Below are 17247 nucleotides of genomic sequence, written 5' to 3' on the forward strand. Positions count from 1 at the left end.
CAGGCCACAGAGTTTCCAGCAGAAACACTCCCAGGCAAGTTATAAGGATAGTTTCAGACCAGAAGAGGTTTCAAAGACCTGGGATTGTACAAATCACACATGTGTGTTCTCTCTCTGTGTATATATGTATACATATATACACATACATATACACACACATATATAAAATCTTAATATTTAAGTTAGGATACTAACAATACCTTTTGAGGGTAAAAGTAGTCATATATGTTAACATGCTTAGAATCCATTGGTACTAACAGATTCAGATTACCTTTCTTATCATTATGTACGTGATTTGTGAGGCAACAGGATCCAATCATGTCCTTTACACATCTTTTCCTTTTCAGTGAAATTACGTAATTGTTTGAAGTGTAGAACCCTTTTTTGTATATACCTTACTTTAACAGATACAGAAAAATGCTCTCCTAACATACTGTTTATCTATAATAATGAACCATCCTGTCTTTGCTTAGATGCTGGTAATAATGAGTGAATGACTCTTTTTGTCTTCCTAGTTTTCAGTCTATTTGTGAAAATTAAAATTTGTTTCGGGCTCCATCATGAATTCCTCCAAATATTCCATGTTCTACTTTCACATATTAATTTTGGATGATTTTTTCTGACAGTTGGGCTGGCCTGCCCCTTCCTCCTTACCTTTTTTTCTTTCCTCCCTTCCTCCCTTCCGCCCTTCCTCCTTCCTTCTTCCTTCCCTCCCTTCCTCCCTTCCTTCGTTATGAGTAAAAAAAATTATGTTTTTTTCCCCTGTGTATAGTTTTCCCCATGTTTACGACTTGGACTTTTTATTAAGGAGATTGTATCTAACAAAAATGTTTCCACTTCTGAGCATGCCTTGCTATATATTATGATGCAACTGTTGACTTCTCTTATCTATGTTTAAAATCTTGAAGGTATCACAAATAAGCCAGTGGCCCAAAAGCTGAATATTACACATTACATAAGACTGACAGATGTTTCATTTCTATAATAGATCAAATCATAAATTTGATTCTTTCGCAGATAATCTCATCCTGGCCATTTCCACATCTGAGGCTTGGATGTACAGTCTTGCAAACTTTTAAACAGCCGTTGTTTAAAAGTTGTTTTCGTTCGTTTTGCTTGTTTTCGTTCTTTGATCCAATACCAGATTTCCATCCCCCATTTCAGGAATCCTGTTGTCCTACTGTGTTGCAGGGATACTACATCCCATCTGACTTTTAATTTCAAGGTTGCACCTTAGAGATATCAAAGTGCGCGCATTAGCCTCTTGTCTTTCTTCCTAAAATGTCCGTTTGCACTCGGTCCACCCGCAGTCCCCCTTTTTTGAAGTCTCTGAAAATCAAGTGTGTTTCAAGGCTATTTTCTTCTAATCATATGACACATGTACAAAGCTAATAGCCCCTTCCCGACCCTTAGCTTAAGCATTATACACCCCATGAATAGAATGACCCCAAGTCTTCAACTTCACCATCAGGAATCCTCAAAGAATTTTTACATACAGCTTAACCCTGTTCTTCCAGTAGTCATGGGACCCTTCAGCCCTGGGATCTCAGGCCCACATCTCTCATCACCTGGGTTGAAACTGACCATGTATCTCCTGAATTTCATCAGTGATTTCTGCCAGTTCCCTTATATAGATGGTTTGATAACCTGTTTTTTCCCACGACAGGTAGCTCTAGCAGGCTCTAATAACTCACAGAGCTTACAGCAGCGCATAGTTTTGTAAGATTATCCAAATGTATTAGATATTTTAAAATATAGAGAATTTTAAAAAGCACACACCTGTTTTCCCTGGGCTTCTCTGGATTGAAGGGGCTTGTTGGAAAGTTTGAACAGGGAGCATCCCAATAGGAGAGTCTATCAAAGTAGAAGGCATTCACCTGCAAAATACTGCAGTCTTGAATGCAACTGACTCTCTAACAGTCCCTTAAAGCAAGAATGTTTTCTTTAAAAAAAAAAAAAAAAGTTTTGAGGTCAGTCTTGAGGCAGGGAGCAGGGGAGAGGTCATGGGTGTCTGGCCAAGCTTTTGAGGTACACAGTGTTCATGTGATTGCAGTTGTGACATTGAATGGTGGCACACAGGCCAACTTTAAACGGCAGCCCCTATCTTTCAAGTGACCGGCCACAGCTGCCTGTAGGTGACTTTGCAAGCAGGGCTCCTCGGGTTTAATCAGCATTGCCATAGGTGGCCCCAGACCTGGGGGAGCACGCACATGCACATGTGTCTTAAGTAGGAAATTACCTGCCGGGTGAATCCTGGGACACCTGGCAGAGAAACAGATTCTGTTCCACCAATGTGTCGTAAGTTTTCTGAAAATGTTTCCCTCCCAGGAATATATCCATTTCTCCTCCCGGCACATTGGTACAGATTGTGTTCTTGCTGTGTGTGAGGCATTATCCGTGCGCCCAGAGACACTGGTCCAAGAGCCCTCTGTCCAGGGAATTTAGTCATTCTCCCACCCATGCTTACCACCTGGAATGCTTTCGATAGTTTATATTTAAAGCAGGATCCTAAAACAAGCCAAACCCTTGATGGCTTAGAAGTAAAGGCTTTGAGACACCATATTGCATACTTGCGTTCTTTTCCTAGACATTTGTTCTCCCTGAGTCTCTGTAAATCCTGTCTCTGAAGCCACAGAGGTTTCACTCCCTGCCTGCTTCCCTTCTCTTCGAGGAAAGGACGCATCACAGGAAATGTTTTCCCATCACTTTCTGCAGCACTTGAGGTCCCAAATGCAGACTCTTTTCCTGAAGTCCATTCCCGAACATCCTTTGGTGGTTTTGTTGTTAACTTACTCTCCCACATCTACAATTTAAATAGTCTTTCTAGAGATTTCATCATGGTGAGGAAAAATTCCAACAACGCGTTGCTAGCCATTAAAACCAAAAACATGCGGATGTCAGATGAATTCATGTATCCTACATTTCAAGTGCATTTTCTCCCAGGAAGTCTGAGGATAGTAGGAATTATTTATTGAACACTTACGTTCTTCTCTAGCAAATCTGTTGATCTCAGCCCAGTGGCTTTCTGGTTTTCATGACTGTGTTTGCAGGGGTGTCAGTATGGAATTTTGTGTCTCTACGCTGCTGTACTAGGCAGCGTAGAGAAAGAGGAAAAACAAGAGGAATAAAGTTCCTCGCATTCGAGAAGGGGCAGAGATGGCCGGTAGGATGTAGATATATTATCCTCCTCTATGTGGGCTGAGCACCATTGCACTGCAGTGGGGGCATGTCATCCTGAGGTGCCAGGTGACACAGGTGAGGGGCCTGATGAAGTGAGCACTTGGACAAGACTCCATGGAAGAAACTCGATGTAATAACTGAAAAAATGGAGTTTAGAAGGAATGAGAGGCACTACTTCTGTATTTGTTTTTAGTCTGGAAATGTGAGCAAGGCCTAACTGTCTGGCCAGTTTAATTGTAATAACTCATACATTGGTTGGATGCCATCATTTTCATGAAAACTCAGACACTATCAATGCCCTAAAGAAACTCACCTGCATGTGAGTCTTCAGTTCAGGGTTTCCATGCTTTCCTTTTATCTAATGAAAACATCTGCCCATTGTCTGTTTTCTGTCACTTATATCTATTAGTTCCCTTAAGATGGCATTCAAATTAGCCTTTGTGAATAGAAGACTTTGAGGAAACGTTAGGTCTAAGGTTGGCAGTGGTGTGCGTTTTTGTATTGTATGCTTTAGTCCTCTGGATGGGATTGCTTTGCTCTCAAATCCCTTTGTCCGCTGAATTCTCTAGTTGGGTTGTTAGCTGTCCCCGGGGGCAAGCGCCATCTCTTTCCTTTCTCTAGTGTCCTATCCAAAAGGCCACACAAGTGTAGGTGCTCTCTAGGTAAGCTTGGACTCTTTCTCTGAATGGACTGTCCATTATCACAGAGCTCAGTGAGACCAAAGCCCTCTTGAGACCCTCCCATCCAGAAGCATGTCATGGTTTTGCCCTATTAGTGGCTGTTGGGCGTTTTCCCTTAACCTTGCCACATTGGTTAATAGGTCTCTGGATGGTTAGATGCCTTGGCTTTTGGGGGTTGGAGGAAGCAGAAAAAATAGTACAGTGACAACAAGTCCTGCTGTGTGTCAGGCACTGTTCCCAACACTGAGTTAATACAGAGGTAAACTAACCAGGCACAAATCTGCATCGTTGTGTAGCTTATGTAATAGTGGGGGGAGAATGATTTTTACTACTTGGTTCAAATATTGAGCCTTGTTAAAGAGTGACTTGTCTGAGTGTCTAAGATCTGGGGATTTCAGTGATCGAAGTAGCCAATAGCCAGCTGCCCTAACACTAAAGAGACAAGATAAGTAGGCGTGTTGTCTTGCCCACTATAGGTTAGCAACAAATAGTGCAGTTGATATGACGATAAAATGTAATAATCTATGGAAAACACTCATTCCAAAATCACCCATGTGGAAGTAAATACTAAAAGCATTTATGGGTGTGGCTGTTGGATCTTGTAGAAAGAGCTTGCTCTCAATATATTAACACACAGTTGTAGCCCAGAGTCACCCGACAGAACTAAAACTCCCTTTGTTCCTGAATCTCCTGAAATTCCCCCTGCTGTACTTGGGATGGCAGCAGACATCCGTTTCTGGTAAATCTCTCTCCTGCCTCTCTCCCTCCCTTTTAGGTGTAGAACTCGCCTCCTGCGGTCATAGACCCTTAAGACCCACACTTGAGCTTTTTATTTTGAGGGAACACCCTTCAATTCCTTTGCTCCCCTTGAAAATCTTTTCATTCTTCTGCTGTTGTAGGGGGGTGGAAGGAGGCAGAGCTGAGGTCCTGGGTGGGTAATTTAAACTTCTATGTTGATTCACTTTGATTAGATTTAGTGATGATGTTAGCTAGTAATAATTCTGAAAAGGCAACCTTAAGGCGTGAAATATCACAGGCTGTGGCACCAAGTAATACCCCTTGACGTAAGGGAAAACAAAGATATCGTGGCCGTGAAAACCTCTTATTTTTCCCAGTTTATATATGGATAGAACACGAACCTTATTGCCATTTCAGAAACTGACAGAATAACAATTTATCGATTTATCTTTGCTTTTACTCATTTTATCTAAATGTCTCTTCCTTCTTTTCTGCAAGAAGTGTTTTAATGACACACACATTTAGCTCACCCTGTGGCACCTATAACTGCATCACATTTGTCAAGTTTCATTGCTTTCGAAATGACAGATTCTTCCTTCACTTCTTGTAGGAATAAAGGACAAAAGAGTTCACATCAGATACGCTGAATAAAATTAGTATTTCTCCCCACCCTTTTTTTTGAAGTGCCTTTTCTCTTCATGATGAATTTTTAGAGTTTTGAATTCTTTAAGCCAGAGTTGAAAATACGCATTTGTGATAAATCCTTGTTCCATTACAAGGTGCCTCCAGTATACATAACTGAACATAAGTAATGGATTATATTCTTGGCATCCAGATCCTCCGAAAGAGGACATCTTAAAATATTGCATTGAACTGAATTGAACTGAGTTGAGAATACAGAAGTTCTGACATCTGTGAGATTAATAATGCTCAACCAAAAGTATCATTTCAGTTGATCATCCCCTCTCCCTTCCCTGAAATAGCGTTGTTTGTCCCAGGAGATCATGGTACAGTGATACTGAGGGAAATAATTTAGGATAAGTGTGTAACTTGGTGAGATTCCTGGAAGATCTAACTAGTTAGAAACATTTTTGTTTGAACAAAGTTATGTGCTATCATCAGCAACAAGATCCCAGCAGTGTTATTTACTTTCCCGGAAAATTTGTTTTAGTTACACTTGGAATAAAAAAGCAACTTCCCAAGTCGGAGATTCTGGCTCTTTGCTTAAACATTAAGGATACACTCATTTCTAAACGTTACATGTGTTCTGGCACCAGTAAATTCAAATTCATTGTTCCATATTAAAAAAAAAAAAAGTATAATGCTTTCTGAAAACCCTGGGCACACTATCTGGGAATCTTGCAGGCATGTGATTTTCTGTATGGCTTCTGGAAAGACAGGTACCATGAGTTCTAGAAGTGAAGGAGGAAACTGGGCAGATAACTAGCAGATATCTAGAGGTCATTCCGATGACCATGGCTTATGGGCTTTCAGGAGTTTCAAAGAAAAAGATGAAGCACAATGTCTAGAAACACACATGTGTCCATAAAACATTAGGGATAAAATCGGGAAAGAAACACAGATACCATTATCAGACAAACTGTTCATGAAGTTTCTGGGCAGTATTTGTTGGCTCATGCGACAGGAAGGGCAGTAGTGGTCTAAGGAAAAACAATGTGTGTGTGTCTCTTGCAATATCCCAGGAACTAATTGCACAGATTAGATAAGCCTCGTCTGTATTTCTAATAGAGCCCCAAGTCACTAGAGGAACACGGAGTTTTAAAAACAGCTCTGATCCCCAGTTAAAATGACAATGTTTCTTACCCAGCTCTGCCACTGTCTATTTGTAGATCTTCTCCAAGTCACTGGATTTAATATCAGCTAGACTAGCTGATTTCAAGGTTCTTTGCAGGGCTGTGGTTCTCTGGGTACTTTTTTTTTTTTTTTAAGTTTGCTCATGGCTGGAGGTTGGTGATGCTACCCTGTGTATGGATAAATCATACCTAGACTCTTAACAGATTGAGGTAGGAAACATAAGGTGGTGATTAGCCTGCATGGCCTATGAAAGTTGAGGCTATTTTAAAATCCTGGGACTGGTCCCAGCGGTCACCCAGTCAAATCTAAACAAGCCTCAGTGCTTTCTCAGTCTCGGATTGTTTTCCAGCATGACCTCGGGGCCACTGGCCCTGTTCTCTGTGGCATTAATTGTGGTCAGAAAATTCTCCTTATCTGCAATAAAAAAAATATGCAGGGCTTCCGGGTTCCGGCTTCCGGGACCGGGTTTGTGCCCCGGTCCAGGAAGATCCCACATGCCGCGGAGTGGCTGGGCTCGTGAGCCATGGTTGCTGAGCCTGCGCGTCCGGAGCCTGTGCTCCGCAACGGGAGGCGCCACAACAGTGAGAGGCCAGCGTACCGCAAAAAAAAAAAAAATATGCAAAATACTGAGTCAGTGATGTGACAAAGCAGTTGATCAGCTGCCCCATTGCCTGCAGCTCTCTCATTCAGATGATTGACGGCTGATGTTTGTATTGCACTAAGATGCGCCCAGAGTTGTCTTGTGCAGTTAGAAGTGGTTTCTGTTACCTTTTGTGGTTGAGGACACATTGGCCAAACTTGCACTGATTCTAGTAGAGGTGCAACAGAAAATTCTCAGCACATCACTGCATCCTAACCTTTTATTCTTGTAGTGTCCACATTGGATGGTTAAATAGCAGAGCTTATCTAGACTGCTAAGATGATGCTGAGGAGGAGGATGGCCCCATTTATTGGCTACCTATTTGAATCAGTACAAACCAAGGCAGGTTACGTCCACCACATTTGTCTTTCTACGTATGTGTTTTCAATACACCAGAAGCAGTTTTGTAAAGTAGGCCAGTTCCTCTCTTGTACTATCATTTTCTGCCTTTGATCTGTTTATATGTATATTGATTTGTCTATTTTTCATTTATATCATATTCAAGAAGAAAAAAGTTTTTTAGGTTCTTTTATTGTGACAAAATATACATCATATAATATTTATCATTTTAACCATTCCGAAGTGTACAATTGAGTGGCATTAAACTGTGTAACCATCACATCTGTACCCACAACTTTTTTTTTTTCCCCACAACTTTTTAATCATCCCCAACAAAAACCAATTAAACAACAACTCCTTTCTTCCTTACCTCCAGCTCCTGGTCGCCTCCCTTCTACTTTCTGTCTCTATAAATTTGCCTGTTCTAGGTACTTCATATAAGCAGAATCATACCATCTTTGTTCTTCTGTGTCTGACTTATTTTACTAAGGATAATATTTTTAAAGTCCATACATGTTTTAACATGTATCAGAATTCCATTCCTTTTTAAGGCTGAATAATATTCCATTGTATGTTCTAGTCCCTGCTTTCCATTCTCTTGGATGTATATTTTGGAGTTGAATTACTGGGTCATATGGTAGTTCTATGTTTAGGAAGGTAAGTTCTTATTTTTTTTTCCTAGTGCTAACTTTTGAAGCAACACCAAGTAAGGCCAATTCCTTGTTCTCTGAATATGTTTTAAAATAGCGTTAGAAAATAGCTATTTTGTCCTCCCTAAGTCTTCTCTTGTCTAAACTAAAAATTGCAAATTATGCAACTATTTTTTAGAACCCAAATGTAAGATCTTTTGTCCTGCTACATTTCACTTTATTACTTTCATCAATTAGTTCTGGGGATATCCAAATATTTATTATGGGACCCAGTACATTATTTACTTCTCCCAAGTTTGTGTCTTCCTTTGAAATACACTGAGAAAACATTTAAGAATTATAAAAGCAGAAGTCATCTTTGTTTTCCAGTTCATGAATAATCAAGAAAAGGATGATGAAATTGTTTAACCCGTCTTTAAAATTTTTCATGTGGATCCATTAGAAGTATTTAACTTTTATCTTATTTTATTGTTTTGAAAAAAAAAAGAGGAATTTTTGAGATTGTGTTACAGCATCCTTGCAGGTGGTAGAGATTCCGTAAACAGTTGTTATAAAAGTGAGGAATTGAAACATTGGCCTTTTTCCTTCAGATGTTTTTACTGAGATCAGACCTCTCTTATTTTTAAAGACACTTGTGATTATTGTGGGGCTGTTCTTATGTTCAAAGCTTTGACATCAGTTTTTTCCGTTACTGAAGTCTGGTAAATGTTGATGTAGGTTATGTTTGTGTCCAATTTGCTATAATAATAAGGAAGAAAAAGTGATATTCTACATATGAGGTACTGTATGTTTATAAACTGCCTAGCTATCAAAGTTGAAATAAGAATATTCATGTAAAATACTTCTACCTTTAAACCCCTAGTATGAAAATTCCTTTTCTTAAATATCCTCCTAGGTTCTTCCTCCAAAACAGTTGTCTGATCACTTTGGCATTTGCATGGTGGTTCAAGAATTTTACAGAATGCCTGTGCATTGAGTTGACCAAAAAATGTTTAATGAAAGGGTAGAATTCCTGGTTGAGTATTTCTTATACATGTATTGAAGGAGACATTTTTCTTTGGAAAGTAAACTTAAGTGAAATTCTCTTATTGATGTTTTTCTGTTACCTGGGGAAATTTTCAAGCTTGCTGAAGGTATTAGTCCGTATATTCTATTCATGCCATGATGCCATGGTTGCTTTCATTTCTGAAAGGATTACATTCCAAGTACTTTTCTTTCCTTCCTTTCTTTCTTTCTTTCTTTCTTTCTTTCTTTCTTCCTTCCTTCCTTCCTTCCTTCCTTCCTTCCTTCCTTCCTTCCTTCCTTCCTTCTTTCCTTCCTTCCTTCCTTCCTTCCTTCCTTTCTTTCTTTCTTTCTTTCTTCCTTCCTTTCTTTCTGGCTACATTTTGGGTCTTTGTTGCCGTGCACAGGCTTTCTCTAGTTGTGGCGAGCGGGGACCACTCTTCGTTGCAGTGTGCAGGCTTCTCATTCCGGTGGCCTCTCTTGTTTGCCTCTCTTCCAATTATTTTCTTCTCTCTTTTTTTTTGTTTTTTAAGTCTTTAAACTTAATCTTACACATTCAAACTAACTCTTTTAACTTTAACAGAATAACTGTTTTGAGACTAGGGTGTGTCTTTGGTTGATAAGGGGTTGCAGCATTTAAATACCTTATGCAGAAAATTGACAGATCACTAATATCACAATTTGCTAGTGGCTTACATTTGCAGAACTGTGACTAGCTAAAAGAAGAAGGAACAGTGCATAAGGGAAAAACATTTCAGTTGTTCAAATAAGTAAATCTTGATTGTGTTGTCTCATCATAAAGTACCTATACTGATCGAGGATAAGATTAGTCATCCTCTGCTAATTTTGAGTAGAAAGGTTATGACAAAAGTGACTAATAAAGTGGCCCTCCCAACTTGCTAATAGAATTTAATGTCTCATTTTAGATATCCTCTGAGAACTAAATCACTGCTGGAATTTGAATTAAACCCCAAGCTTTCTTTCTCCACATGACAGCCCAGTGATTAATATATGCAACACACACACACGCGTGTGTGCACACAATTAGGACATGCCTATTTTGTTGGTGATGATGAAAGACAGACTATTTGGTCTTCTGCGCGGTGCTTCTCTCCTCTCGCCCTCTCTTTCTCATTCCCACAAACCCAGTTGCTACTATATGCAACTCTAAAAGTCAGCCCAAAAAATAAGAAACAACATAATCTAAAATGGTCATTATTTTACTCATTTTCCTCATTGTAAATAGCTGACAACACCATTGATCAGTTTCCTACAGCTTACTTATTGCCTGCCTTTCCTCAATATCACCCCCTAAACCGTGGTTAAAATATTATTTCCACTGAAAAAACTGCAGTGACTTTTATTTTGTGCATGTGTATAGAGTCTCCTTTTTCTCCCTCCCCACCTCCAGCCATAACAATTGACACTTGGCCAGGATATCTATTAACCAAATGCTGGGTAAAACATATTTGTTAGACATGGTTTTGCTTCTTTGTGAAAAATGGGAGAAGTTGGGGCAAATGAAGACTAAACAGCAGTGGAAGAGTCGGGTTAGTTTGGGGAACGGAAAGCTGGACTAGGGTTGATTCCCTGGCACTGCTTTCTTAGCAAAGAGAACAGTTTTAATCAGTTACAAAAATATTTGTGATCCATATGTTCCTCCCTGCTCGTTCCCATATGCCCATATTCTCTTTTATCTTGGTGGATGATGACTTTATGATTCAGGGAGGCAAGAATAATACCTCGCTGGCTTTAGAGCACAGTGCTATTTCCAAACGTGTCCTGGTAATTACGCATGCACACATATCCAGGCTGTTCACGCTTTGAGATGGTTACGTGAATACCAGTTTGTTCTTTCTTCGTGGAAAGAATTATATCTTGCATCCACCTACTGGGGCTGGAATAAGGCATCTAAGGCTTAGATTTGAAAACTGCATGGCCATTTCACCGGGCTGGATTAACCACCACTGTACAAATAGGAGCATCAGAAAAAGGAGACAGGAAGGCTGCGGTGATCGTTGATAACTTCATTTTCTTTGGGAAAAGGAAAACAGAATCCAAAAAGCGTTTGGTAAATCCGTCCATCACAGGTGCCTATTCTAAGACATGTTAGATATTGAGCTGGTTACTTAAATAGATCCTAATTTTAAGGCATGTTGACTTCTATTTAGTATCAAGTTTTCATTATGTGAAACTGATAAAAATTGAGAAATTAAAATTACTGTTGATGAGCAACGCATTTGATCCCTAAATTCATGTTTCCTTCGCCATAGTTATGTAATTTTTAACGACAAAAGAAACACTTTTTACAGCCAAAGTATCCATTTTAATAAGACATAAATAACGCTAGAAATGATTGACTGTATAAGCGATTGAATTTTCAACAGTTGTTTTCCTCTTACACAACAAATGGTGTCGTAACCCAATAGGCTGTTGATAAAGCTGCAGTAAAATCCGACGAGGAGCCAGCTGTGCTCATGTCAACTTGGGAGGGGGCAGCGAGGGGGAGGCAGAGAGAGTTTCTAAACTTCAGAGTAAATAACTGAGATGCATTTAGTGTTTTCAAAGTCGGGTATACGGTGGAACACGTGCGCAGGCTGTTGGATTTAGCAGATGTGCGCCAGGGTAGAGTTGCAGCAAAGGGAGAGAGATACAGCTCGGTTTTGGCAAACGTTATTAGGAATCTGGCTCTCTCTTTGCATTCGAGCTGTATTTGCCGCTGCTCCTGTAGGAGTTGTGAGAAAAAGAAAGTGCACGTTATAGCAGGGATTGTTTTCAACAGGCTCAAAGTTTGCAAATCTGTTGAATCCCTCTGACAGTGTTGCTTTGCTGTCAAACAGAATGCCCAGCTGACGGTGGCAGTCCTGATTGGGAGGGGCCAGTAGGTGGCGGGTAAATGATGCTCACACAGCAAAGAGAATATTCGGAAATTTTCTTCTCAAACTGTCAGTGGAGAGGAAAGAGCTCTCTCAACAATACCACTGTGAAAGTTTTCTTTTTCCTTTCTTTGTTTTTTTCACTTTTATAGCTAATGCCTCATTAAGTCAAAAATCTTTCAGCCTTCTTAGGATAACCTTCAGAAGAAAAGAGTCACAGGAACAGCACTCAGGTAGATTATATTGATCTATAATTAAGACAAAAGCTTTGGTTAAAAACGGAGGCAAGACTTTTGCTCATAGGTGATCTGGATTGTCATTGAGGCAAACACACAAGCTTGTTTTTTTTTTTTTTTTAATATAAAGTGCGAGATTTCACTAAAAAAGGTTAAAATTGAAGTGAGTAATCTTCGGTGCATAATGCAATTGTTAATTTTAGCTCGTTGCGTGGGTGCCGCTCTGACTTGAACAGCCGGCTGTAGCCTTCATTAGAGAAGAAGCAGGCAGCTCGGGACAGGTGGAGTGGATCAAGCTGTGAACTTGATTTGCTGGAGGCCGGTCATTAGTGTTAGAAACCCAGTCTTGTTTATTTCGTCCCTCACCCTTACCATGGTTGTTGCAATTATTGTGACTATTGACTTTTCGTCTTTTTTCAGGTGGATGATGTGTCAGGCTGTGTAAGGGAATCGCACGGAGATGGGCGTTTTGAACTGTTGATGGGGACATGGGACTCCCGCTGTCTCTGATCCCTCGTGTGGATTTTCCCAGCGTAGAAGGACAGAAGCCGCTCGTAAGTCGCCAAGACCGACAGCAGAAATTCTGCGCAAAAGGTAAAGGGCTGTCATCAGATGGCTGTCATCTCATCTGTATATTTTTCTCATTCTATAAATATGCCTGTTTGCATAAAACAGTTCATGAAAGGCAACCAAAACAGACAGGATCTGTATCAGGGATTCAACTGCCTTAGTGTTTGTAAAATTAGAGCTCAATTTGTTCTTTTTTTTTTTTTTTTTAAAGCTGGCCACGATCTGTTTTTTATTGAAACCCTCTGGAAAAAAAGTTAGGGCAACAGAAGTCCCATCTCCTCCCCCCACTCAGTACATTGAGAAACAAACTATTTGCTACTGGGAAACAGAACTTTTTGTTTGGTTAACTACACACATCCCCGGTGTCACTGAAATACAAGAGATCTGTCAGATACACTGAATGGATATCCTCAAACCTCCCCAAACCTAAGAGCCTTGCTCACCAGGCCCTCACAGACTCCCAAGTACCATCCTTGAGGAAAACTTCCTTTTCCATTCCCACAATCCTTTGCCAAGTGAGCTTGTCCTGTCATGGTAGGTCTTAGCAAATTTGCAACAGAAATTACTGCGATTTAGATTTTTCTCGTGCTTCCTGTGTCCAGTTGGAAATAAAGTTACTGAACTAGTAAATGATAAACACTCCCAGAGAAACATGTCAAGACACTGATTTGTCCAGTAATAGTTACCATTGTAATGACTAGGAACAGGGCAGTCATTACTTGGGAATTTTTGTGAAAAAACTGACTTTCTAGGCTACAAGGTCTTTCTCTATTTTTCTCTCTCCTTCCTTCCTCTCTTTTCTTCTTTCTTTTCCTCCTTCCTTCTTTTCTCTCCTTTCTTGTTTTTCTTTAAAAAAAAAATTGAGGAGGAAGTAAATGCTAAATTACTCAGGAGCCCCCTTTGACAGCACATCAGAAGGGGAAGTGTCAGGGCTTTATGGAAGAAGGGAGAAAAAAGTACTAATAACAGGCTGACACTTTGAAAAGCCATTTCCAGTGTCTGTGTAGTCGTCTCTTGTGAGCCTGGAGCATCGGAGTTCAGTTGTGATAGCTTCCTTCTGCAGAATCTCCAGCATCAGCCACCGACAGGGCTTGTGAGGGCTTCTGCTTTTAATAACGTCACTGTTACTGTGAAGCCTGAAACTGTTGTCCCTGAAAGGTTTACTGCCAAATTTAGATCCTATGTGTATACTGAATGATTACCTCTTACATTGACTTCTGCCCCTTGTAGAGTGTACTGAATCCCTTGTACCCAGGAAGGTATGTCTGTGGTTGAAATTTGCAAATGACTTATGAGTCATCTTAGAGATGCTGCAGAACCTAGTACCACCTCCCGACTCAGAAGTGGAGGAAGAGTTGGGGAGATACTCTCTTCTTCTTTTGCTTCTACTTTGTAGAGGAGCATAGGGACCGGGAGACGTGTGGGACTTTCATGTCTCATTTTAAGATGTATTGACCCACCTTGACGGCAAGGTGTATTCACAAGAGCATGTGTATGTGTTTGGAGGGGTGTGGACAGGGCAACTGAATCTGCCTCTTGTGTTTGTCTTGGGTACTTGATTTGATCTTGTTTTATTCTCCTTTTGTATAAAATTGTCAGGGAGGCTGGAGTTGCTTATTCGAATTTGAGTACAAAGGGAAAAATCAAATATCTCAAGGATAATGGTCAAGACTTCACCCTGTGCTGACATTACTTTCTGATGTCTTAACCTTGTAGGGTGTCAAATCTTGTTATTTTAATTTGCATCTGGGAGAATGTCTGAGCCAGGAGACCTGAGTCAGACCATAGTGGAGGAAGGCGGGCCTGAGCAGGAGACGGCCACTCCAGAGAATGGCGTGGTTAAATCCGAAAGTCTGGACGAGGAGGAGAAACTGGAATTACAGGTGAGCCTGGAGAAATCCCATTTCTCATACCACTGTGTGCATCCCTTTCTTTCATTTTGAAGATACTCTGAAGGTTTGGGGTTTTCTTTGCTTGTAAAGAGTTTGACTAGTAAAATAAATAGGAAATCCATAAATCGAATCTTCTCCTTTTCCAATTATTAGTCTTGTTTTCTTTTTTTTTTTTTTTTCTGACCAAACAGTGCATTCTGGTCAAAATGCCCTTTGAAATGAAAAAAAAAAAAAAATCCAAAGAACATATTTAATGACTGAATTTGCCCACAGCTTCTCCATATTAATTTCCAGATCACCTCAAGTAGCTTGTGGAGGACTTCTGAGGCAGCTTTACACTAGCTGAGTTATAAAAATGGGTTTGTAGTCCATGGAATACAGCTCATGACAGACTAAGAAAAATCAAAGACATTGAGCTCTGTTGACCTTCCTGGGCAGGCTAAGCTTCGATTCTTATTAGCAGAAAAGCCTAGAATTCCCAGCCAGAGAGAGAGAGGGAGAAAGAATGCTCTAGAAGGGGTAGGGGGAAGTTTGGGAGTGATTGACGGTGCTGAAAAAGTGATATGATTAAATACTCATGATTTATGAGAGAAGGAGATTTGGTAGAAGGAAAACAAACTGTACTTGCAAATAACCTGTATCGATTTTCTTTAAACGAAACTACAAAAGTGTTAACTCTTTTTATATAAAAAGGGAGCAGAGGCTGATAACAGCATAATGGCCAAAAAAGCCTTCAAGGCCGGCTTTTCCCCTCCCCAGGAGCTGCTGTAAGGAGGGAATGAGAAAAGCTAAATGGTCAAAAGTTTGGGGAAGCAAGAGCTGGGGGAGTCCTCCCTGGTGGTTATAATACCTTGTTGCTGTTGTTATTGATTTTTCAACTCTGGTGACATCTTTTTCTCTCCTTCTCTCCCCTCCCCTCTCCTGGTTGTTGGTGGACTGTTTGTTTGTTTGTTTGTTTGATTTTGTTTCTAACATACAGAGGCAACTGGCGGCTCAGAACCAAGAGAGAAGAAAATCCAAGGTAGGGTTCTGGAATTCTACATTGACCTGATATCATGGTTGCATGTGGATTAACAACAGGGTTAGAGAATTTGCCAAGGATTCACGTGGCTGTATGTGGATCTTGGCTGCACCGGTGCTGCCTGCATTTAATGGGGTCGTGTTGATGCCTATCTGCTCTATGTGCTTTTTTTTTTACATATGGACCATTTTTAAAGTCTATTGAATTCTGTTTTATGTTTTGGTTTTTGGGCCACAAGGTATGTGGGATCTTAGCTCCCTGACCAGGGAACGAACCTGCACCCCCTACATTGGAAGGTGAAGTCTTAACCACTGGACTGCCAGGGAAGTCCCTCTATAGGCTTTTTAATTAGAGCATTTAGGGTTCACATAGCTGCAGTGTATATATTTGATCCTGGCAGACTTGACAGTGCTTTACAAACAAATAGCTGCTTGTTTTCTTTTCATTTTAAATCAAGTTTGGGGGAAATGTTTTAGTCTGTCTAATTAGTTTCTGCCTTGAAGTAAACAGGTTCTGGTGTTTAGGACGCAATCTTCAACTTTTAAAACATCTTCTCAGTCAAGTCACTTCCAAACCCAGTTTTAGTAGAAATTAATTTGTGTTATCTTTTTCTCCTTGTACTTTCATGAAAAGGCAGCAATTCATTCTTTGTACGTTTCCAGTGTGATGGGCACAGTTTGCTAGGCATGTTCCTTAAATTCATCCTTCCACATTCTCCTCCACCTGCATCTCGATCAACACAGGGGTCCGATGCTTTAAGCCAGTGTAGACACTGCATCCCCATCAGCACGGGGGGGTGATGCTTGGAGCCATTGTAGACAGCACCGAGCAGTGGATCTGAAGCTTGCTTTTAAAACTCTGATTTGGGAATGTCCAGAGAAGGTGGAGATGATTCGACAGCCTGAGGATATATCCTGGGTTTTTTTTCTTTATTTTCCTTTCCTTCTCGTTTCTTTTCCCTCCCCAGTCAGGAGCAGGGAAAGGTAAACTGACTCGCAGCCTTGCTGTCTGTGAAGAATCCTCGGCCAGACCAGGAGGGGAAAGTCTTCAGGACCAGGTATACCCCCTGTCATTATGGGTCATTGCATGAACGGGATCTACCTTTGTGTGCATGAGTATTCATTTGGCATTAAATAGTGCTTTGGGGGAGCAAAAAACAGTTCAAGAAGGAAAAAGTCTTCTGGCTTCATCCTCTGTTTCTGAGACATTCAATATTAGTTGAACAGTTTGTCACAAAGTATTACATTTGTTTTTTTCCAGACCCTCTGAAAACTGCCAATGGAAAGGAATTCAAAAGAATTTAGATTAAAACTTAAAATGTAAGCACAGTCGTGCTGATATTCCTCAAAGGCTCTCTCTTGATAAAACTGAACCAAATATAGTCCCAAGTATCCCATCTCCTTCCTTATTGGAGATTCTTACCTCCCCAAAATGCACTTGCCTATAAAAACACAAATCTTGGCTTTTATGAAACTTCAGAAATAGTGAATAAGGTGCATTGAGTTTTGGAGACATACTTTTATGGCCTTTGGTAGAGATTTCTCACTACTGGAAAAATTGTCCAGAAATAAATCTGAGATGATGGTGAATTTGAGTTAATATTATTAA

At 40.3% G+C, this 17247-nt stretch overlaps 1 protein-coding gene across 19 annotated transcripts in view; it reads left to right on the forward strand.

The window, feature by feature from the left end:
• The window catches only part of ARPP21 (cAMP regulated phosphoprotein 21), a 182326-nt gene that overhangs the window by 50817 nt on the left and 114262 nt on the right, over window positions 1-17247 (forward strand). For 12 of the 19 annotated variants that reach the window (XM_060022131.1, XM_060022139.1, XM_060022140.1 and 9 more), the window contains exons 1-5: window positions 12215-12487; window positions 12577-12750; window positions 14443-14609; window positions 15598-15639; window positions 16607-16696. In XM_060022131.1, coding sequence (XP_059878114.1) covers window positions 14481-14609; window positions 15598-15639; window positions 16607-16696 — 261 coding nt within the window. In that variant the 5' untranslated portion in view covers window positions 12215-12487; window positions 12577-12750; window positions 14443-14480. Of the gene's footprint in view, window positions 1-10986; window positions 11135-11999; window positions 12154-12214; window positions 12488-12576; window positions 12751-14442; window positions 14610-15597; window positions 15640-16606; window positions 16697-17247 lie in introns of those variants that run through there. The other 7 variants (XM_060022135.1, XM_060022138.1, XM_060022132.1 and 4 more) reach the window with 5 other exon arrangements.

This window comes from Delphinus delphis, chromosome 10 (genome assembly GCF_949987515.2).
Source record: "Delphinus delphis chromosome 10, mDelDel1.2, whole genome shotgun sequence".
In the NCBI taxonomy this organism is placed as follows: domain Eukaryota; kingdom Metazoa; phylum Chordata; class Mammalia; order Artiodactyla; family Delphinidae; genus Delphinus; species Delphinus delphis.